This window comes from Corvus moneduloides, chromosome 16, assembly GCF_009650955.1.
Source record: "Corvus moneduloides isolate bCorMon1 chromosome 16, bCorMon1.pri, whole genome shotgun sequence".
NCBI classification, from domain to species: Eukaryota; Metazoa; Chordata; class Aves; order Passeriformes; family Corvidae; genus Corvus; species Corvus moneduloides.
In genome coordinates, this window is record NC_045491.1 from 9,740,986 (window position 1) to 9,764,674 (window position 23,689).

General features: G+C 50.8%; 1 protein-coding gene across 11 annotated transcripts in view; it reads left to right on the forward strand.

The window, feature by feature from the left end:
* The first annotated feature begins 2,038 nt into the window (after positions 1-2,038).
* The window catches only part of TNRC6A (trinucleotide repeat containing adaptor 6A), a 59,288-nt gene continuing 37,637 nt past the window's right edge, over positions 2,039-23,689 (forward strand). For 6 of the 11 annotated variants that reach the window (XM_032126459.1, XM_032126460.1, XM_032126468.1 and 3 more), the window contains exons 1-3: positions 17,107-17,138; positions 17,503-17,550; positions 19,771-19,806. In XM_032126459.1, coding sequence (XP_031982350.1) covers positions 17,122-17,138; positions 17,503-17,550; positions 19,771-19,806 — 101 coding nt within the window. In that variant the 5' untranslated portion in view covers positions 17,107-17,121. Of the gene's footprint in view, positions 2,085-16,639; positions 16,761-17,106; positions 17,139-17,232; positions 17,551-19,770; positions 19,807-23,689 lie in introns of those variants that run through there. The other 5 variants (XM_032126469.1, XM_032126461.1, XM_032126464.1 and 2 more) reach the window with 5 other exon arrangements.

A 23,689-nucleotide genomic window follows, 5' to 3' on the forward strand; every position in this document is an offset into this window, starting at 1 on the left:
GCAGTCAGGTCCATCCTGAATTAAATTTTTTCCAGGAACCTGGTGGTTCCCGTCCCAGTGTGCCAGATGTTACCCAACAGCATTTAGAGTGCTGGACTGTCCTGTCACTCCTCCGAGCCTCTCATCCTCGGCCCTGCACTGGCAGCTCCCCCGAGTGTAGATGAGCACCCCAGGTGTCATCCCAGCAATTCCTCCCTTAACACTGGCTCTGAGTCCTGCTCCATGGTCGGGGCAGTGGATTCAGTGGTTATGAGTTCATTTTTCTTCTTTCCATCAATATGAAAATGCTGTGTGAGTCTGGAGAGTTAATCACTATTGTAAGGGAATAAAGAGCAGAGATTTCCCCTAATCCCCTTTAAATGGCCTCCAAATGAGGACTCGACAAAGATGACTAATGACAGACATGATTGAACTAATTTAGTAGGCGAAGCTTCCATGGAAGCCCCAAAGCCCAGGTACAGCCTTGGGGCCCAGCAGGAGCTCCTCAAACTCACTCACAGCCTCTTTGCCCTCACAGCTGAGTAAAACAAACTTATTAGTTTTGTTTTGTTTTGACCAGACAATTTCCTTTCTCTATTGAAAATATTTTTGTCTCTTTCAGCAAACCTTTTCCTTGCTGCTGCAAAACACAATCTCCCTAGTGGGATACTAAATCCAGATTCAGTTAATAGCCAGCTGCACCCTCATCCCTCACCTGATCCTGCCCCTCAAAGGGTTCCCTCTGAACACACATTAGTCTCTCACCAGCCGATAACAGTAATGAAATAGAAAGTCAATGGACTTTCTCTGGGGATCTCTGGAATGTGTCTGGGGACCTCTCTGAAGAAGGTCTCCTTCCAGGCCCATAACATACCAAAACCTATGCAGAGAAAAGGGCAGAACTGGGGGTCCCCTCCCCACAACATTGGGAGTGATTAATGGGGCAGTAGTGCTGTCCATCTTGCTTTTGTTTAATTATCTTTTTTGTATCATTCATGTCTCCTGAGACCCGACCGGGCAGGAATGGTTTGATGGATTATATATGAAATCCAGGTCAACACGTCCAAGTGTTACTGCCTCATAATTTGCTGCACCACAGAGGCCAATAGAGATGCCTTGTGTTATTAATTATTCCAATATGTTTTCCTGAGCAATATGATTAATTAGGCTGTGTACAGCATGGCTGCGGGCCTGTGCTGTGGCTGCTTGTTCTTGGGTGGAGGTAGCTGGAATGGGGAGCAGGCAGCAAAATCTGCAATCGGTCTCAGTCCTTCTCTTCCAGAGCATTCAGGGGGAGATACAATTCCTGACGTTGCATTTTGCATGCCAGGGAGCCACAGGGCTGCAGGGAGCTGCCTCTGGCTGGGCAGCTGGCCTGGGGGAACAGGCAATGCCAGGGGGACCACAAGATGCCACCCAGCACCACATGGCCTCGTGTTTAGCACTGCAGGGGTGGATTACACTTAAATCGCAGAGACTCATCTGTTCTCACTGAACTGCTGAAAAGTGGATCCATGACGTTGTTCCTGCAACTCATTTCATTTTCTTTAACAAGCTCACAGTGCAGAGTCTGTGCTGTGCTGAGTGGGGTCCCACACCCAGGGTACAGCACCTGCAGGGGCACAGGAGGGCTGGACCCCATCCCAGGTGATATCCTGATGACTGCCACCAGTCTGCAGGGTGGGGACAGAACACAGGGTTTGAAGCATAGCCACAGCGTGAAAATATTCATAGAAAACCATATTTTTGACAGAAGCCTCCTCAACTTGCCAGGCACATTTGCTGTGTCATGGCTTCACCCTCCCTGGCAGCCCTGACCTGTGTCCCTCACTGTGCCACAAGGAGCAGCAGGGCCTGGGCAGTGTGTGGGCCCCAGCTCAGCATCCCCAAAGCCTGGCAGATGTGGTGCTGTCCCAGAGCTGGGTCTCCCATGGGGAGATGGTCCTGTGCCTTGTCCCTGCCCCAGCCCTCAGAGAGCTGCTCCCACCCTGCAGTGGAGCTGAACCCGCTCTGTCTTTTGTCTCCATAAAGGTCAGAGAAGAGCCGTCACCCTTTAAGTGCCAAGACAAGGTCTCCCACCCTCCGGTGCCAGAAGACTGGGAACAGTAAGGCAGCTGCTCACTCTTTGGAATGGTTGCTACATGGTTGCATGTACTCTGGGTTTACTCTGACCATTTTTCCCCTCCTTGTCACAAAAGTGATTTTGATGATTTGTGTCTTCCACGCCGCTTAGGCCTGGCAGTCACACAAAGCACTGTGCTGGTGGTGGGAACTGCCCTGTCCTCCCACTGATCCTCACAGACCCTGAGTCTGAGCAATTTTCCCACCACCAAGTTATCCCTGCAGCAGGAAGGGCAGAACATGGGGTGAGGGGCAGTCCTGGCTTCCCTGGGCATCAGAGCCCCGCTGAGTGCATCCAGCAGTCCTTTGGGCTGTTAGAAGCTCCAGTCACAGTCAAAAAATCCATAAGAAAATGAGCTATTACTGCAGAGACTCGGAGCTGTCCGGGATTTATGTGCTCTGGGCGCAGGAGCTCCCCGTGCCGTACCTGGGGAAGCACCGCCGCGCACACACCGTGACCGCTTCCAATTTCACACCACTCTGAACTCACTCTCACTGAGGTTGGAGAGATGAAAAATGTCTTCATTAAGGAAAGTCCCAGGCCGCTGACTGGGAGCTAAATGTTGCTTTAACATGTGCAGGGAGGGCAGGGAGGGAAGCAGCCACAGTTGTCCCTAGGTTTTCCTAGGAGTGTGTCAAGGCACAGCACATCCCAAAAAGGGATTGCCCCGTGGTTTTCCTGCTGCTGCGACCATCTGGAGAAGGTTTGTGGCACTCACTGTGGGCCAGTGAGGTGGTGTGTTGACCTCGCCATTGCCCCACATTTCCCTGGGTGTGGGGGGAGGTGACCGTGCTCCACAGCCCACATGCTGGGCCCAAAGCAGAGCTGTAAAACACTGGGATTTAGGGAAGGGCACAGGGCTTGCATGTCCCCACAGCCAGGGCTCAGGTGTGTACTCCATCACCCATGTGATGTTGCTGGCGTTCCTCTTCCCTTCCGTCACGGCTCTGTTCCTCGTCCATGAATCTGTGTCAGTCCCAGTACAACACTTCCTCCTGTTCCCCTGTCCCAGTACTGGTCTGCTGCTCTTCAGCAAAGTCCCCCTGGGCCAAGATCATCCTTTGCTGCAGAGACAGCAGAGAACCTCCCAGATCGCTTGTTTTTCTCATAATCCTTTGGGCACAAGCCTTGGTGATGGCCATGGGCTCACCCCACCCTCCTGACTCTGTGATTCCTGGTGGAACCTCACAACGAGTGGCGTCTGTACACGGACACTGTGTGCACACACGTGTGTGTTACCGATGTCCTCAGCTGAACCCACCGTTACCTGCGCTCCCAGCACGGGAGTGCCAGTGCTGCTCTCCCACCCCGAGCGGCTCCGGCGGGTGCGGGGCTCTGCAGGGTCTCTGGGCTTCCCGCTGCTCCTGTTTCCCCAGCAGACCTGTGTGGGTGTTCCCCCCCTAATGATCTTTCATTCTTGTATTTGTATCTTTACTCCAGGAATCAGGCACTAAACCTGGAGCTAAGTCAAGCCCAGACCCTCCTCCCGACTCATCCAGCCCCACAGTTTGCCCAGGGCTCTGTTATTATCCCGCATCCCTGTAATTAGCTGCTTAGGCTGTGATTGCCCCATTGTCCGCTGGATGGGTTTAATCATTCTTTTCTCCTACACTGGCAATTTTGTTCCAATTAATTATTTCAGTTTGAACAGCAATAGCTGGTTGAGTTTAGAGAGAAATTAAAAGGGTAGGGAAGGATAATGAGGAACGAGCTAACTAGGGAGAGGTTGCAGACAGGGCTGCACGGGTCCCTGCTTCTCTTCCAGCCTCTTGCTTGCTCCCCAGAGAACTTTACAGGGCTGGGAAATGCTTTCCCTGAAAACAAGGATCCAGAGAGGCACAGAAGCACTGCCTGGCTCTATCCCTGCCTGGGAGCTCTGTAGTGGGTGTGATGGAAACAGGAGGGCATGCTCACAGCCCAGCCCTGAGGGAGAGTGTTGCTCATTGCATTGAGTAGATCTTGATTAGATGTTAGGAAGAACCTAGCCCTGTGTCAGGCCCACCCTGGCTCCCTGTGCCCCTGTCATCAGCCATGCACACGCTCACAGCAGTCTGCAGAGCAACATCTGGCCATGCTCTTTCTCTCCCCAAAAACAGCTGGATGCTTGGCTGGCTAACAGACACCAGCTGCCAGCTGAGGGACAGATGCAGCAGCACATCCCAAGCTCCTGGTGTGCAGTGCCATGGAAAATGGGACCAGGAGGGAGGGATGGTGTGTCCAGGGAGGCTCAGGGGCTCCCCAGTCCCTGAGTGCCTCTGGCTCCCCCAGCCGTGTGTCCCAAACCAACCTGAGGCAGGGGGTCAGGGAGCCAGAGCTGGAGGGACCTACGGCAGCTGCAGCACTCAGAGCTGGAGCCTCGCATGGGAGGGAGCTCAGAGATTTCTCACCCTGCCAGGCTGACACAAACACTGCCATAAAACCCGTTACATCACAGCCAAGAGCAAACTGACATCACCACGTGTCCCTCATTAACACGACGGAACCACCCCTCAGTGTCGGTGACGTTTTCAAGGTGATTTTGGATGAGATTGATCTGTATTTTTAAAAATTTAAAAATAAATAAATTTAAGGTTAGCCAAGGTTTTGAAGGGAGTGAAAAAAAAAACATTAGTGTCTTTCAAGATTTACAAAAATGCTGCCTGTGAAATTCATGTATAATTCAATGAATTCCCGAGTAGTTTGAATATTTAAATTATGTATGATCAAAGCAATAAAAAATCTGCATTTCCTCACTCTGAGCCCCCCAGACACAAGTCTCCCCAGTGTCCCCTCCCCAAAAGGCAGCTCCTGCCTCTGCACTCCCAGAGCTATTGAGCCTCATTGCTCTGAAGAAATTGAGTTCGACTGGAAAATTACGGCTGCCAAGTGCGGCTGCTGCTCCCTGATCCAGGCGGCTGCATCGCTCAGCCAGCGCGTTGCCAGGGCGATGGGCACTGCTGCCACCAGGCCTGGGGAGGGATGATGGGCATGGCGAGGGGGAAGGACCCCCACACTGCTTGAGCCCCCAGCAGCACCCAGGGAAGCAAAGCTCTGCAGGGGAGGATGGAGGAGCCGAGCACTGACACAGGATGGAGGGGTCTCATCCTCTGCCGTTGCCTCTCTCAGGGGCTCAGGGGCTGCGGGAAAGCAGCTCTGGCCTCACTGCACCTTCCCCCATGGGGGTCCTTGGTCCTGTCCTTCAAGCCCCTGTGGATGTGTCCGTCTCCTCTCTCAGCTCCAGGGCTGGGATGTGGCAGCTCTCTGCTTCTGACTGCAGTCAGGAAGAAAAGGAAAACTGCCAACAAACTGCTCCCTCTGCCCCTCCCTCTACCCTCTCTCCAGATGCTGTGAATTTTCATTAGTATTATGTAATTTAATGATCTATTCCCAAGAGAAAATTAGTCTTCAATTTACAAAAACTTCCCTGTTAATTTAAACATAATAGTAGGGAGCGCTGCACATGCTGGAGCCACGTCCTGTGGCCCCGCTCCCCCCTCCTGCAGCCTGGGGAAGGGCAAGTGTGAGGGTCAATTCTAATAATATACACTAAAATCCCTCAGAAATCTTCCATCCAGGACTGCAAAGATGTTTCTGGGAGCAAGAAAAGCAATTTCCTCCTGAAACAAGAGTTTATTTTGAACCTGGCAAACTCCAATTCAGCTGGAGGTTGATGCTGGAAGACTGGGAGAGGCAGAATGTGCTGGGCTTGCCAGATGAGCCATCGGTGCTCACCCAGGAGGCAGCTGCCACCAAACCTTCAGGGCTTTTAAACCATCAGTCGGCACCAAGCCCTGGAGCATCCTTGGCAGAGCTCCACCATTCTGGGCAGACCCCTCCCCTGGGTTAGGGAGGAGCACGGTGGCTCCGTCTGAGGCTGCTGCAGGTCCCTGGGTGCAGGGCCAGGGCTCCAGGCTCTCTGCCTGCCCACTCTGCCACCGCTGGGCTCTAAGGGCATCGCTGCCCCCAGCTCGTGCCAGGTGTCAGCCGCCTCCTCAGTGCATATTGAGATGGATGATGGTGGCTCTGCTCATTAGAGGCTGTGGCGAAGAGTAGGTGCTGGGAGTCTCCATGCCGGGAAAGTGCTGCAAGAGGAGCTCATTAACTTGAAAAATTGGGTCCAGAGGGCTCATTTGTCTGAGATCAGTTCACTGTTTTTTCTAGTAATGCAGAAAATGAGGGAGGGGGATCTGAGCCTCTCCTCAGTGACTGGCTCTGTGATTTACCCCTTTCTCATTCATTTTCTCTCCTTCAAATTGCCTTAATACTATCTATTTTCCATGGGCCTTAAACCCACCCACGTGGAACGTACATAACCCTTCACTCCCATCATACTGCATCTGCGGGACAGAGCAGACACTGGGTCAAGTTTGTCCAGCCTGGCATTGCAGAGATGTTTTTTAGGGGTCTTTAATGGCCTCTGGTGAGGCCCAGGTGGTCCCCAGCATGCACTGTCGGGCGCTACCATGTGTGCTTGTTCTCTGGTCCTGGTCTCCTGCAGCAGGAGGTTTGTGTCCCCTGTTGCCTCCCCCATTCTGCAGGGCCATGGTGGGTGGCTGGCAGGCAGAGCCTGCTCCAAAGTGTCAGGAGGGGGTGGTGCCGGGTCTGGCACAGCTACTAATACGGATGCTGTTGTGTGGAAAGGCTCTAACACCAGCTGAACTTGATGATTTCTCTTGGTTTTCTGAGCAGATTTAGGGCAGAGGCGGCTGAAGGACACCTGATGCAGCGTTCCTGCCCTGCTGGGGGCTGCAGTCCCCACCGCTGCTGGCAGCCCCACAGTCACACCCAGTGCTGACAGCAATCGTGCCCTTTGCCTCATGCTGTTGATAAAGGCAGAGCTGTCAAATCACAGCAGAGATTGGAGGGGAAGCCTGGAGCCATCCCCTGCCAACGCACTCCCCTGGCCCCGGCCCGTGGCAGGGAACGAAGCGGAGTTCTCTCCATGGACGTGGGAGGAGGTGGTGGAGAGGAGGATGTGGGAGGAGGCCACACTTGGAGCTCCCTGGAGCTGATGGAGGTGAGGGCTTGGCCATGGGGCTGCCGAGTCCCCGCCAGTACTGCTGCACCCACCAGAAGAGAATTCAGCACCCCTCTAACCCCCACTGCACCTGTGCTGATCCCCCCCAGCCAGCCCTGCCCCAGACGTGGTTAAATTAGAAGGGAAATCTATTTCCTGCTAAAAAAAAAAACAAACAGGGTAGCAAAGTCAGAGTTAAATATAGATATATGATATGTAAATGAATCTGACAACTGAGTGAATAAAAAATGAAGGTTTAAATTATTGAAGGGTAGGAGGAGATGGCGCATGCAAATAGCATTAATGTGGAAAGAGGCAGTGCTCAGAACACAGAAAGGAGGTTTTGAAATGTAATTATTTCTTTTAAGAAAAGGGCTACACATAAAATAAAAGCCAACAGAGCTGGTATGTGTTTGTCTCAAAGCCTTTTCTCTCCTGCCTGTCCCTTTATCCTTTTGGCTTTTTTTTCCCCCCTGCAAAGCAAAGAGAGAAATCAAAGGCTACTGAGTTTTTTAAGCTTTAATTAAAATAAGATAAATTAAGTTTTAGTTGCTCACAAGAATAAGCGAGATGGCCGATCACAGGCTGCTGCTGAGAGGGCAGGAGCAGGTGTTTGGTAATTGATTTGGTGGGGAGAGGGCTCTGTGGCTGTCAGAGCCAGAGCAGTCACAGCCACCCCCTGGAATGGGTGGGAACCTCCAGCACTTTGCAGAGAGAGGGAGCATGGGCTTAACTTTCATGGAAAAACACCTGCTTGACGATGTTAACCTGCCAGGAGGATTTCAGTGCAGCTCAGCTGTGCAGAGACTTTGCTGGGTTTTGTTCCTGTTCCTCCCTGTGCTGCAGAGCCCGTGGGGCAGGATCAGACAGAGTGTGGGGCTGGTTGTGGGAGCATTGGCAACTCAGTATTGAAAATAGGAAACTCACTGGTGATTTTTTACCAGTGGTAAAGCCAACAAGGAATTCTGACAGTCAATCTGCAAGTGCAGAAAATGTCCCCATCACCTTCTTCACAGCTGTATTTCTGCCTCCCTGACCCTCTTCAGGACTGACGGGGCAGGTTATGGGTTCCCTTTCCCTAATTCAGAATGTGATGGCTTGGGACAAGTTGTTAAAGCTATAGATCAAAATGTCATTTATTAGAAAAGTGCCTCTCTGGGGATTCTTATCCTTCGTTCATTATTTGTCGTGTGCTGGGAGTGAGCTCTGTTGTGTCTAATCTGTCTTTCTGGCTGTTTACACACTGCTCGCTGTGGCAGCACCTGAGTGTCTCCCATGACTTAAAAAATGATGGTTTGCTTCCCACTCCCTCTCCTGCTCTGCAAAGCCACAAGGGCTTTGGGCTTTATGGAAAGCATATGGGATAGATTTTCCCATTCCCTTCGAAGATACCAGTGGTGGAGGGTCCTCCCCAGGGGTCTGCACAGGGACCTGCAGTGGTGACGTGTGGGGCTCACCACTGCCCAGGATGCCACTGTCACAGGTGCTTTGGTGGTGGCTGCTGTCATGGAGCCGTGAGCTCAGGGTGGCCCTGGCATGCCCCACATCACGTCAGACTCCCCTGGCATTAGTTCCTGACTGATGTGGGCCAGGTGCAGGCAGAAAGTGAGGGCAAGGTGGTCTTCCAGCCCACACTGGGAACCCCACGTGTACCCTGCCCACCCAGTGCTTCAGCCCGCATCCTGGCAGGACACGAGAGCCTTCCACAGGCACTCACCAGCCATTTGGACAGGACCCAGGGGCAGCTCCTGCTCTCTAAGTGATAAATGACCCTGCACCACTATCAGGCACACAAATCGTGTTCATCACCACCAGCCTTTCATGACATAATTCTGCACAGCAACTGTTACATCCTTCTGCAGGTGATCCAAGAGCTCTGGGATATGTGGAATGGTTTGCTTTGTCTGTGTCATTGCTCAGGCATGCTCAGGGGTTTGTGCCTCCTGCATGAACTCGTTAAAGCAATATTTGCCCCCTTAGAGAGCTTTTGCATCGATGAAATGATGGGAAAAGAGAATTCCTCCATGGATCCCCCCTCATTTTCACTGTCTGCTTGACAGATGCCATTCATGCCACTTGTCAGGCCAGGTCCCGGGCCTAGGGTGACACAGAGCCGGCTCCTGGTCCAGCCTGTCTGCAGGGTTCAGTGCACTCGCCCCTCCAGTGCCTCTGTCTCTCAGCTCCCACGGCTCCCATGATTCCTGTGGCTCCGGTGGCTCCCAGTCCATCCCAGTGCGGGTCCTTTCCTCCCCGGTTTGGCCGCCGTGTCTCCATGGCGACACGCTCTCCCTGCCGCAGAGCATCCTTGGCTCGCCACCTCCAGCGCTGCATTTGTATTCCCAGCCTTTGTCTCCCGCCTGGCGCTGGCAGCCGGCCAGGCCAGGCATCCATTTCAAAGCAGCCTTTGTATTATCGGTGCAATAGCTGCTCAGAAATCCATGGGATTCAATCAGGGTGAGAACACTGTGTTTCCTCGCCCTCCTCCTTCCCCCAGCCGGGCTGCAGTCGCTCAGCGTAGCTGGCGTGACCACATCGCCTGGCAGAGGGCAGCAGGATGGGGCTGTGCCAGCGGCCACACATCGGACGGGCAGGAGCAAGTGGGGGCAGACGTTTTCCTCCTCTCCCCCTCCCCAGGCATAGCTGACATTTCCTTGCACAGTCAGATGTGCCGTTTTCAGCACAGCCCCATCCTCGAGGCTTACGGGCAGCTGGATCTGCTGAACTGAGACAGTAGTTAAGATTCCAGCCCCTGGCAGAGGAAAATAGTGCTCGGAGTGAGCTCGAAGCTCAAAGCTGGGATCCTGCCTGAGCTTGCTGCCTCTTCCCCTCTGTGACTGCCGGCTCTGCCAGAGGCAGGGCAAAGCCAGCTTGCTGGACAGTGCAATCCATTAACTGCAGAACCCATCCTTGTTTCCAGGGAGTTCAAGGCTTAGAAAAAGGGATGATGTTACACATCTGCTCAAGTGTGCAAAGATAGATGCAAAAGTATGTGTATGCATCCACAGGTGTATTATTGAGGGTTTGTGGGGACTCCAGTTTCCAGGCACTCCAGTCCCTGTGGACCTTCTCCAGGGCACAGGGAGGCACCCAGGAGGCGACACAAAAGGGGGCTGTGAAGTGTCATTGCTGAGGTCCTTGTGCTCCCCAGGGCATCCCTGCATCCTTCAGAGTATGAAGTGAAGCAGGAGAGAAATAAGAGGGCAACAGGAGAACAGTGACTACTTTGTTAAGGGCAGAAGCAGCAGCTGTGTGTCAGCCGTGCCCAGAAAGAAAATGTCTCCAGGAGAACCTGTCCTCTGAAACAGGCATCTTGGAAGGCAGCAGGAGCTGGGCAGCCAGTCCTGGGGCAGCATCTGAGGGGAGTTCATCCAGCAGTTTGTCCTACCCTGCTGCTATGGGGAGCAGGTGGGACTGCAACTTCTTCAGCCTTGGGCCACATCACTCAGAGCCTGACTGTGGCAAGCAGGGCTGCAGCTGGGAGCGGGCACAAAGCTGCTGATCTCAAGGATCTCACTGGAAGGACCTTTCATCTTGCTAAGCATCAGAGACTCTCCTAAGTGATTCACTGCCTTGTTATGGTGAGATGTAACCACCTCAGCACTACAGTGCCTGCAACTGGGACCACTGGGAAAATCGGGAGCACAGAAAGACCACAGCGGGTGCCAGCTGTGGCCCAGGTACGACAGCGGCTGGAAGAGCCACCCTGACAGTACTGACATGACTTTGCACGAGGACATTTCCCCACCTGGAGACAGTCCCAGGAGGTAACAAGTGCCAGAGCTCTTGCTGTGGTCTGTGGTGCTGCTCAATAAAGTGTGTCCTGGCCCCATTTTATTCTCCATAATTAGGAAACTCAGCAGACAAATTGCTCTCTGAAACCTAAATCAGAGCATATTGTTGGCACAAAAAGAACCGGTCTGCGACAGAGCAGGGATTGTTTGTGCCATTTCAGTGAGAAGTGCAAAGGAAGCAGGTGAAATCTGTTAATCTGGTGCTGTGCTGAAAAAGGTGTGAGTGAGGTGATTGATGAGCATTGATTAGGAAGAGCTTGCTGCTGTTAGACACGATGGAGGACAGAGCACACGAGTAGGATGGGCAGGTGAGGGCTGCCCAGCCCCAGCCCTGCAGAACCGACTGCTCCCATGCTCCAGAGTCCCGGCCCTCTCCCGGGGCTCTGGCAGTTTCTCTGGAGAAGCAGCTCATGTCTCTCTCATCAATTCACCAGTTGAGATTAATCCTGGAGGAAGGGTGAGCTCTGCCATGGGTGTAGCTGGTGGGCTGAAGGCAGGGCAAGCTGTTTCCTCTGTGAACATCACAGTTTGCATGAGGCCATTGCAAATAACTGAGACTGGAGGGCAGAAACAGGAGGGGAAGCACTTTTCCCTGAATGAGTCATCTGTGTCTTCTTGCTGGTGGTTTGTAGCTCCGTGGGCTCTCCAAAAAGTGCCCCACTACTTTTGGTTGTCTTTTTGGTTAGCAAAAACTTAGAAACAAGCTAGAAAGAGCCATGGCTGTGGAAGAGAGCCCAGGATGTGCAGATCCAGCAGTCTTCATGTGAGCAAATTGGTTGAGCTGCACACAGGGCAGGTGATGTCCAGTGTGGCTGGACCCACAGCTGTGGCAGCATCTTGAGGGGAACCTTCAGATCTGGGGGACACCCCCCAACCAGCCCCCATGAGGAATTTGGACTGGGCCATATTCACTAACACCTGAGCAGTGTGGAGCATGGGACCTGGGAAGGGCTGCAGTAAGCCCACCACTGTGATTCCCTTTGGAAGTGCAGTGCAGCCCTGGTAAATAAATAAAGATTGGATCTTGTCAGTCTCTTGCACTGCACCACTTCCAAGCGCGGGGATGCGAGGCTGCTGTAATTGGCTGGATGCAGAGCGAAATCCAGGCTCAGCGATTCCATTTTGCAGTTGGCAGCCTTCCCAAACGCAGATCAGGGAATGCAAGTTGGACTGGCTTTAAAACACAGGGAAATCCTTTATCTTTGATAATTTTTTGCTGATTTAAAGGGTAGGATTAAATCCTCATTTAATAACCCCAAGTGCCTGCTCTGCCCTGCTCTGATCGCTCTGAGAATGCTGCCAAGGCGCTGGAGCCCAGAGGAAAGGCAGGGAATGTTCTCCCCGGCACAGATCCGATGGCTGTTTGCTGCTGCAGCCTGTGAAACAAAACCGACTGTGTAACCCCCAGCCTCAGCACGGGATGATGTTCGTTGCTTTTGAGGTCTGTTTCCAGCTGCTTTCAGGGCTGATCAGAAGGCAAGCCCAACACTTTCTGCCACCAACTTCCAGTTATGTCATTTGTGGGTTTTTCTCCTAACTAAGGGTCCTCAGAGCCCCAAACGTCCCTCTCTAACACACAGCGCAGCTGACTGCACTGACAGGCTCTGGGGCAGGGATTGTTTTATCAGTAACAGCTGCCTATTCAATACCTTTATATTGCTGCCTCTTACCGTCGCCTGCGCAATTCTTAAATCCTTAAATAAAGCGTCTACAATGAAAAGGAAAGGAGCCTCCTTGCAGAGGAACACAGAGCCACCACATTGACGAGGAGACTGTTTTCCCTTGTCTGTCAAATCAGCTCATTTAGATTATTTAAGTCAAGAGCAATTTTGAAAACAATCTGTTTTGCTGGTGACAGCGGCTTCGCTCTGTGTAACGATGCTGAATGGAGCAAGCAGCTTTGAGTTATTGACGGCAAATTCTCCACGTCCCCAGGCCCGAGCTTCTCCGGAGACAGCCCCAGCTCTGTTTTCCCCAGACATGAAGCAGAAAATATTTTCTAACATGTCGGCTTCCTTTGCCTTGAGAGCAAACTGCAGCTGAAGGGGAAGGGCGGAGGGGATGGGAACGCTGAAATGGCGCCAGCTCCTCTTTAACTGTTTTAAGGCAGTGCATTTCTCTGCCTCCTGCAGTTTATTCTCTTGCTCTGGTGATATGAAAATCCTAATTAAAAAGAATGGGGATGTGATGATGGGAGGACGTGTGTGCGTGCCAGGCTGGTAGGGTGCAGGTGGTGGCTGCGGTTGCTGGGAGAGGATATTTGGGGATCACTGCCCAGGAGGGCATGTTTGCCGAGTGGTGAAAGTGTAACCACACAGGTCCATCCCTGGCAGCTGCCTGAACACAGGTGCGTTGTTTGCCCTTGAAGAGTTGCTTCCATTATTTCTAATTTCTAATACCATGTGTGACCAGAGTGCTGCAGAGCCATTCAAACCCACATCAGGGAAGGACAGCAGTGCCAGGGAGTATCGTGGGTGGCACAAGTAGATTCCTTCCTGCACACACTGCCCGGAGTGCTCCTTCCCATCCAGGAATGTGGTGGTTCCCAGGGACAGGGATTCCATGAGGAAGAGAAGCACTAACATTTCACAGATGGGGGTTAAGGATTTATCTACCCTTCAGCTGAAAGCAGCTCCCAACCCAGGTGGTTACGAACGTCATTTTAAGCACAGAGGTGTTTTGGTGTCTCTTTGCTGGCAGAATCAGAATCTGGGGCCTTAGCAAAGAAGTCCAGAGGTCCAAACTTCAGAGAGCACCAAGGGACAAAGAATGAACCAAACAACTGTAGTAAGCAGGAGAGAAGGTCCTCCAGAACCTCAGTTCCCAAATAACTCTATGTTCAGCACATATTAAGACTAAAACCAGGAGTGGTTAACATCCGAGTGCTGTTTCCAGCCAGCACCCAGTACCACTGCTTTGACTGATGGGCTTTTGCGTGGGTGAAGCTCAACCTGCTGGTTCTTCTAGAAGAAAACATTCTTCCCATTTGAGGATTCCTTAATTTCCCTAGTGCATCCAGGAATTCAGCAGTTTCACACGTATCAGAACTCGGCTGAGCAAAGTGTTACTTGTGAGGGTGAGAGGTAAGATCATGACGCTGATCCAAGGAGGGGCTGACAGGGTAAGTGACTGAGGGCTGGTTCCTGCAGAGGCTTTGCTGACAGTGTATAGCCAGCTGCAGCATCTGCATGCAGAAGGGAAGCCACTGCTGCAGTGGTCTAGTTGCTAGAGGCACGTGCATAAATAACATTAGAGAACAATCTAAAATAATAAAGAAAGCTGCAGACCTTGACTATGAATTTTATTGACAGTGGCATAATACAGTTAACAAACTGACATAACAGGAGTACATAATGCATTCATCAGCCTTCCCAACTGAGGACAGACTTAACAGCAGCCCTCCTACACCACGTGTAGTGCCTCCAAAGAGACATGAAACAGGGCTGCTGTGAATGGAACAGTGAGAGAGAGCTGAGTCACACTTCAAGAAATAATGGCTTTCAGTTACACACAATTACATGACAGTCCAAACTTTTTCACATAAAGAAAAATAAACAAGACCAAATTAACTTACAAGTTATTACAAGACACTGAGAAACTGATTTCAAACTGTCACTTTACAGCTGTGCCTGTACAGCTCACAGCGGCGCACTCTGCATTACTGAGCCTCTAAGGACAGAAATACGCTCGCTGGCTACTCTGCATTGTCATAAACCTTGCCTTTAATACTGTAGGATCTTCTTCAGCTGAAAAACACTGTACTTCATTCATGCTGGCAGAAAGACAGCGGATGCTGCAGCAGATTTCCAGGGACAATGGCTCATGTACCCAGGGCATCCGTTTATCTCACAGAGGAATCAAACAGCATTCCTTTTCTCACCAGCATTGGTAAGAACGGCAAAGGCCAACTGAAACTAGGCTGGAAAATGCTGGTGACAATGTGCAACTGGAGGCAAAGAGAGGGCAAGAACTTCCCTATGCCAACAAAACCTTGGTTGGGAGTGCTTGTCAGATGCAGAACTATTTACTGGGAATTCTTGTCCCCTTTCAGCTTTGCTCATCCCTGACAATACTGCTCTCAATTCTCACCCATTGTCCTGTTCAGTCCTTTGACTGGTTTGATTTTTCTAATATCTGGGATATTGTTACTGAAGCCAAGTCCAGTAACAGAGTGTAGCTCATATACTCCTCACTCTTCATTTTCTGTATTTGAAGTATCTTGGTGTGGTTTGGATTAAGCTCCATGTTCACATACATCGATCTCTCAGCAGGTTTGCCAGTGCTGGGGACTTTTCTATTCTCTCCCTCAACCCAAAAGAGTCAGCAAAAGGTTAAGAGAAATGTGTATGTGGTTATTTACACTTTAACACCTTTTATCTGCCAGTTATTGGTGCCCCAAGCTTGGCATAGAGCTGGCACAGCAGCAGCACCCTGGGAGCACTGCCCCACACAGGGAAAACACGCATGGAAATGGATGTTGTGTCCATCTGTGCTTTGTCCTGCATCGTTTGGGGAACAACTGTGTTCTGCTGAGGGTGCTTAATGAGACAGTGCCTGGAATTCCTGTGCATGATCGGGATAACTAAGGACTACGTTGGTGTGTGGGGCCTCATCGCTCCCCACAACTCCCCAACCAGGAGGGCACAGTGAAGTGGGGCCCATCTCTTCTACCATGCTGCAGTGGTGGAAACAAGAGGAAATGGCCTTAAGCTGAGACACAGGAGGTTCAGATTAGGGATGAGAAATTTTTTTTCACTTTTCAGGTGGTCAGGCTTTGGAAGGGGCTGCCCAGGGAGGTGGTGGAGACTCCATCCCTGGGAGTGTTTGAGAGACGTCTGATCTGGCACTGGGTGATGTGGTTTTGGGGTTTAGGGGTTATGGTGGCAGTGCTGGTGGAGGGTTGGATTGGATAATCTTAAAGGTCTCTTCCAACCTTGATCACAGAACCTCCTGAGTGGAAGACACCCACAGGGATCATCCAGTCCAACTCCTGGCTGTGCAGAGGACACCCCAAAAATCCCATCCTGGGCCTGGCAGCGCTGTCCAAACGCTTCTGCAGCTCTGGCAGCCTCGGGCCCGTGCCCATTCTCTGGGGAGCCTGGGCAGTGCCCAGCATCCTCTGGGGGAAGAACCTTTCCCTGATCTCCAACCCAAACCCCCCTGACACAGCCCGAGGCGAAGTGAAGACTCTGTGACCCCGGCCCGAGGCCCCCGCGCTGCCGGCCCCGCTCCCTCCGCGCCGGGCGGGCCCCGCTCCCTCCGCGCCGGGCGGGCCCCGCTCCCTCCGCGCCGGGCGGGTTCGCTCCCTCCGCGCCGGGCGGGCCCCGCTCCCTCCGCGCCGGGCGGGCCCCGCTCCCTCCGCGCCGGGCGGGCCCCGCTCCCTCCGCGCCGGGCGGGTTCGCTCCCTCCGCGCCGGGCGGGTTCGCTCCCTCCGCGCCGGGCGGGCCCCGCTCCCTCCGCGCCGGGCGGGTTCGCTCCCTCCGCGCCGGGCGGGCCCCCGCTCCCTCCGCGCCGGGCGGGCCCCGCTCCCTCCGCGCCGGGGAGGCCCCGCTCCCTCCGCGCCGGGGAGGCCCCGCTCCCTCCGCGCCGGGCGGGCCCCGCTCCCTCCGCGCCGGGGAGGCCCCGCTCCCTCCGCGCCGGGCGGGTCCCGCTCCCTCCGCGCCGGGCGCCCCGGAAGCGCGGCCGGGGCGGGTTCGCTTCCTGCGCGCGGGGCGGGCGGGCGGCAGCGGCAGGAAATGGCGGCGGAGCTGCGGCTGCAGCTGCCGGGCCCTCCCGCTCCGCAGCGCCGGGCTCAGCCCGCGTAGAGCCGCCGGCCGCGCCGGGCCCGCGCCGCAGCCTCCCGGACGGACTCCGAGCACTTTACATACATGAGGTACCGGGGAGGGCGGGCGGCGCCGGGCCGGGCGGGGGAAGGGCCGGGCGGCGGGGGAGCCCCGCGGAACCGCAGCGGATGGGATCGGGCTCCCCGCGGGAGCGGCGCCGGCGGAGGAGCCGCCCGGTGGGGTCGCGGCGCGCCCCCGGAGCGATGCGTCCCGTTCCCCCCGCCCCGGGCCGAGCCGTGCCCTCCCAAGCTCGGAGTTCGCTCCTGCGGGGCCGGCAGCGCTTGCGGCCGCCGGTGCGGCACGGAGGGTCCCGGTGCTGCGCTCGAAGCACATTCGCGGGCTGAAGTGATGCAGCAGAATTGTTTTCCTTAAAGTCCTTGAAACGGTGAAGTGCAAGGAGGGCACACGGGCATGGGTGTTGGGCGCAGGTAGTGTACAGGGATGGTGCTGGTGCGCGCAGGGATGGGTGTTGGGGTGCAGGTAGGGCACGCAGGAGGGGCAGGTGTTGGGGTACAGGGAGGGCACAGGGATGGTGCTGGGGTACACAGAGGTGATGTTGGGACACACGGAGGTGGCAGATGCAGGTCTTGGCCGCTCCCCTCGCCGTCTTTGGGGCCACAAGCCGCCGTGTCCCCGGGGACACACACTGACGGGTCCCGGGGCCATCCGTGCTCTCCCCATTCGCTCATGACCAACCCCACCTGGAGCTCCCTGTGCATCCCGACCCGCACCAGCTTTATTTTCGTGCTGCATTGCTGTTGACATGGAAACCAATACCACTTTCTGTTCCAGAGAATTGGAAGCTAAAGCTACCAAAGAAGTCGAAAGAAAACTAAGCAGGTAAGAGACTCATTTAAATTCCCTCCCACAGTTTAGATGGAAAGGTGGCCTAGGGCTAGGAATAGTTGTGGGCTTTATCGGGAGCTTTAATCTCTTGTTAATTGTAAGGATAAAAAAACCTCTGAATTTGAAAACGTTCTCAATTTCGTGGAGAAATGTCTGCAAGTTTAGTTAATTCTGTAGAATAAACACCTTTTCAGCTGGTTTTTTTTTGTGTGTGTGTGTAACAACTTCACTTGTTTAATAGTTTTTTTTTTTTTAATAGGGGAGGTTTTTGAAGAGAAAAATAACTTTTCTGCACTAAGTTGTAGTACCTAACAATAACTGAAAAATGAATGAAGGGTTTGGGGTTTTTTTATAGACTTTAGCCAAGTATATTATTGGGAGGCAAGACAGTTGTGGCAAGAACTCGAATAAACTGCGTGTTGCCATGTAACTACTGGCTCTTTGCCTCTTTTGCCATGAAGAGTTAGCTGGTGAATTTCCTGTTCACATGTAGTTTTTAGAAGGAGAACTTAACAGAATGAGCTCGGGGGTTAACTCGGGAGTTCAGAGTCATGTTGAACTAAGGATTCTGTGCCAGTAACATGTATCGCTTTTATATTTAAGTAGTTGTTTCTTCTGCACCGTTTGTTTTTAGTCAGGTGACTTTCTTACAAGGATCAGCTCTATTGGTTACATTCTTTGTTTTCAACTTTTGTCCTACTTCCTTTTTGGGTTCTTTTTCAGTTAGAGCTTTAAAGGCCTTTTGCTAGTGATCTGTTAAAAGGGATTTCTACTGGGGCCATTTGAAATGTGTCCAAACCCTGAGTATAGCTGATAGAATCTCAGGTTTGGTACCCTGCTTTTTTCCTTCTTTTCTGTGCCTGAGCAGTCTCCAACTTCCAGGCTGAGCTATGAGTGTACTGTGAAAACTGCTTTGCTTTCCCCTGCTCTCAGTACGTGTCTTCTTTTTTTTTTTGTTTGGCATTATACTTAAGCATGAATGATTTTTCCCATGTTGTTGTTGAAATACAGGGAATAATTGGGATACATGGGAACATTTAAGATACCTTTGGCACGTTGCTGTTAACCCATCAGCGTTCAGGGACACGCAGCGTTCGTGATGCCAGAAGTGATTTCAGAACTCTATTATAGAGTGACAGAGTGCTAAGTTCAGAGCAGTACTTGGTGCCAGTCTTAGTCAGGAGATCTTCACATTTTTATGACCTTAGCAGAGATCTTGTTATGCTGGTAGGCAGTGCTGAGAGTGAGAAGTAGTGAAAAAAAACTACAGAACTTCCAAAATTCAGTGCTTGGAGAGTAAATTCTGCTATGGAATGGGTCCCCATGTCTCTCTGACATAGAGGAGTGTGTTTTATTCATTTCAAAGATCCAGAACTGGTTTGAAGTTCACATTAATGCCCCAGCTGGTTTATGTTTAGCCAGGGAGCTCTTGTTGTGTGAGCACACAGCTGATAAACCGTGGCATGCCTGCGCTGGATAGACCTGATTAATTGTTTTACTGGGGTAGAACTCAGCAGATAGCCCTCATTCTTCCTCCAATGTCATTATTTACAGTCTTATTAAATTTGCAGTGACCTAGCCGAACTGTAAAAGAGCAAATATCCTTTCCTGGGAAGGTACATAGACCTGTGCCAGAGTTTATGTTAATCTCAGATTTCACAGTGTGGATATAGACTGTGAGCTCCACGGGACATTGGCTTTGCTTTGTGTGTGTTCTGAAGTCACTTCTAGAGTTTATGCTTATAAATTAATGGGTAGCAAATACACTTTTTAATCTTACTGGGAATATTGGCTGGCCTAGACTGTAGATTTGTGATAGGATAAGTATTACAGCTTTTAGTGCAGCTTGCTCATCCAGTTGGGTTCCTGTTTTACACTCAGGATTAGCATTTGGCCTGTCTGGCCTTTTGGAAAAGAATCCTCATTTGGTCTGTGTTCTCTCTAAAATTCATACATGCCTGGTGCTGTGCAAATATTCCTGGTCTCAAAAATAAGCTTGCATGACTTGCGACAGTGGTTCAGATAAATCCATTGCACACTCTATTGTGGCATCATGTTACGAGTTAAATGTCACCTGATCAGCCACAACAAGAGCTGTCTGGTGTTAACTGGGGAAATTTAAGAGTTAAATTTGGTTAAAATCAGGACTGCTAAAAGTCACCATTAAGTTCTTCTGATTTAAGCAATAACTTCTCAATTCTGTTTGGTAAACAGGGCTTTCCTGCCTCATTTATGTGGAACTGAGAGAAGGTAAATATCTGAAATATGTTGACAATTATTTTCCCAAACCCAGGGGTTTGACTGTTGCTTCACAAGCATGCAAACCATAGGGAAGAGTCTCCACAGCTTCCATTCACCTCTGATTCTGCCCACCGTGGTTGCAGACTGGCCATGTTTTGGGAGAGCAAACTTCTCACCTCTAGATTTCATCCATGTATTCTGCAAAGCTACTACTGTACACTTGATTTTTATGCTTTCATGTTATAATAACCACCATATTTCCATGGTATTTTTCTTATCTGCTGCAGGGAAAACATAGAGCTGGCCCAGTGGTAGAGACTTATAAAACCAGGGGAAAATGTAGTTGTTTCTGTTGATGTGTAAGCACTTGATTTTCTGTTGGGTTTCTGGAGATGGATCTTTTTCCCGATAAACTTCTTATGGAGAGATGTCTGCTGTGAAATGGGAAGAGTTTATTGCAGAGAAAACATTCTATTCATGCTTTCGAGACCTTTACAGATATTTGGGTAAAATTACACATCCCTTTCTCCTCCACAGACACCTTTTGAGGTTGTACATGATTGTCAGGTGGTCTCCATAAGGTACCTTTGCTGTTTCAGTCTCACAGCAGCCCTTGTGCAGAGCAGTGCTCCTCTGCAGCAGTGACACTGCAGCATCCAGGAGCAGGGCAGAGTTGATGCTGGACTTGAGCAGTTGATTGTGGAGGAGTAGTTTAATCTGCCTTCTTCGGTTCCTCATTTGTTACAGGAAGATAGGGATTGTTTATGGCTGCTGCTGGAGTCTTGTGTAGTTGGATGATAAACTTCTTGGGAAAGAGATCTGTCTTTTGTCTGCTTATGTGGCAGCAAACATCTTGGATGAAACTTGAGGGCAAATGAACACAAATATTTCAGAATTATGGTCCATTTGTAGTCCTTGTATTTGGGAACGTCATTCTGATGAGCTAGCTTCTGTATTGGAAAATGGGAAAGCTGAGTGGATTCCACGTAATTGGTAGTGGCAGACATGGTAGGTAGTTCTATCACTTCACTTTTAGGGTGATAATTTAAAGACTGAGGTATTTAAAAGCGCAAAAGAAAGTAGCTGATACACATTTACTAATTAATTATTCATTCAAGTATTTTTTCCAGTTTTTAGCTTGGCAGCACCTCTCCTCCCTGTTAATAGCTGGAAAGAACCCATACACACACGTCTGGAAATGAGTGGGTTTGTTTTGTTCTCACTGCTTGAGGCTCTCTGTGCTCCGAGGAACACGCTGGGTGGGTTCAGGTGCCAGAGCATTTCCATCCGAGGCACTGGCAGGGTTTGTTGGGATTTTTTTGTTAACTTCAAAGTACTGGTGTCTATTCCATAAACTCCACGTGCTCCTTTGGTGTAGTGTGCTGTTTTGTGGATGGCATTGATAAAGGAATTGTAGGATCCCTTTTAATCAAAATACACATTTTATAATTGATGGTTGTAGAATGCTGGTGAGTAGGAAAGCTAGCTGTTGGTTTTTACAGAACCTGAGAAATCGCTTTGATTGGCAATTTTATGTATTTGTGTCATTTCAGAAAATTGAAAGATGAAGGAACTTGTAGGTCAAAATACAGAAGATTTATCAGTCACAGCAACATTTGATAGTCTGTGTAGATGGTCAGCTGTAGGTTGAACATGTGGTGCTATCTTTGCAGAATTGTTAAAGGTCTTTCAGTCCCTGATACTTACCTGTAGCTACCTGGCACTGTTCCACCTGTAGCACTGCAAGTTAATTTATAACTGGAAGAAGAGCAAATGGTGGAAGGGATTTATTTGTTTATTATTTTCCAAAAAAAAAAAATTAATATGTCCATCTCTGGAGATTTTACATTAGTTTCAGAAGCTGTTGTGTATAATCACTTCTAATTCTTACTTGTATGTTTGCTCCAGTAGTATATGGACAAAAGGTAAAAATCCATTGTTATTTTTTGCCTTCAGCTGGCAAGCCAGTGCCTCTGGAGGCTGGCTCCTGGTTTAACTGGGCTCCCTTGTCCATGGCAGAGGTTCCCTCGGGTGCCCCCCTGCCCAGTGCTGCTGGGACCATGTCTCCAGCCTGGAGGGCCATCGTGATGGCACCAGCCGCCGATGCTGTGTGTGAGGTGCTTCAGAGGACACCCAGCAGGCCATGATACCTTTGGGAGAATCCCTTTGCAGCCTCAAGACTCCCAGAAGTTTGTTGGGATGGGGCGATGCCCGCTGTGCCTGCTGGGACAGTGTGGGTCCGTGGGCTCGGGGGCAGGGCTGGAGGGGCTGCTGGGCCTGCAAAGCCCTGGGCAGGGTGGGGCTGCTGCTCCTGCAGCATGGGGAGAGCTGGCTCTGGCCGTGGCTTGGAAGCCCAGCGAGTGTGGCTGCCCTGGGGTGTTCCCTGCTCTTCCTGAGGCTCTGGGGCTTCGGGTCAGAACACTCCTGCAGGGTCCTGAGCCAACCGACCCCAGCACTGCCCAGGCCACCACTCACCGTGTCCCCGAGTGCCACATCCCTACCTCTGTTAATCCCTCCAGGAATGGGGACTCACAATTCTCATACCAACATTTCCTCAGTGCGGTAATAGAATTTTGATTTTATTGTGGCAAAACATGTTGCCCTTTGATATATTGTAACAGCAAAGATAGCAGAGCGGCACAAACATTAATTACTGCATCCTCAGCCTGTCTGCCAGGGGAAATATGGATGAACTTGATTTTGCTCTTCTGCAACATTAAGAATAAAGGTTAAATATGTCTATTTCAGCCCAGGTATTTTTACAGTGCCAAGCTGGAGCTTTAGAAATTAAAGATTAATAGAACTCTTTTTTTCAAGAATTAAAGTGATAAGTGAAGCATGTTTTGATATAAATATTACCTGAAATGTTTGCAGTTTGAGCATGACAGCTTTTTCCACTTCAGAAGCCACATAACAAATAAGGCCGTACAAAAATAAAATGCCTTGTACTGTCTTGATAACCTGTCTTAGAAGACTAAAAAGTTGGTTTTAGCTTAATTGAGGAAAGCATTTTAGTAGTTTGTTGGTTTTTTTCCCTTCTTATACAACGAAGAAGTGTGCTGGAGTACACAATTGGAACAAAAATTTACTGTTAAATAAATAATGGTAAATATTTATCTGACCCTCGGTCTGCTTAAATTTATGCAGATAACAGCAGCTTCTCCTTGCCCATCTTCAGAGCTATCAAATGTGCAGTCTCTCCTGAGATCAAGATCCATTTTCATTTTGTCTCACTTGAAAATAAAGCACCTTTCAAGTTAAGCTGTTGAAACTAGAGGCCTTTGTTCTGTCTCCGATGTTGATTTCCTACGGCTGGGATGTTTTATTTTCACTTGATCTAAATTGAAAAATATGGTTTGCATTTCTGCTAAGGCCGTTTAACCTTGAGCAAGCTAATCCCATTACACAGGAGGAGAAGGATGTTGCCTGTGTGTGTGTTTTGGTGGAAGTTGGATGTGTGATAGGGGAAATCATGGAGACCTGTTTATATATTCGTGTTATCAGTCAGAATGCTTGGTCCTTGCTTTTCCTTGGCCAGCTGATGGACCAGTGTGCTGCTCCAAACACTTTGGCCACACAAGGGCAATGCATTAAGTTTCCCAGGTGTAAGGAAAAGCCTGGCAAAGGAACTTGTTAATTTTCTGGCTTTGTGTTGTTACCACGAGACGGGATTGCTGCGGTGGTTTCTGTTCCATGCTGTAAAGGACCATGGAGCTGCTGCTGGTTTGTCCACAGGAACAGGGAGCTGTTAGTCCAAGGTGATAAATGGGAAATACTACATTCCACTTGTGTTCCTCAAGGAGCAGCATTAGAAATGGAGCTTGTTTGTTATGTGTTCTAATGGAGGTTGGAATCAGAGGCATCAATCCCATCATTTGCTGTCTGGTGAGAG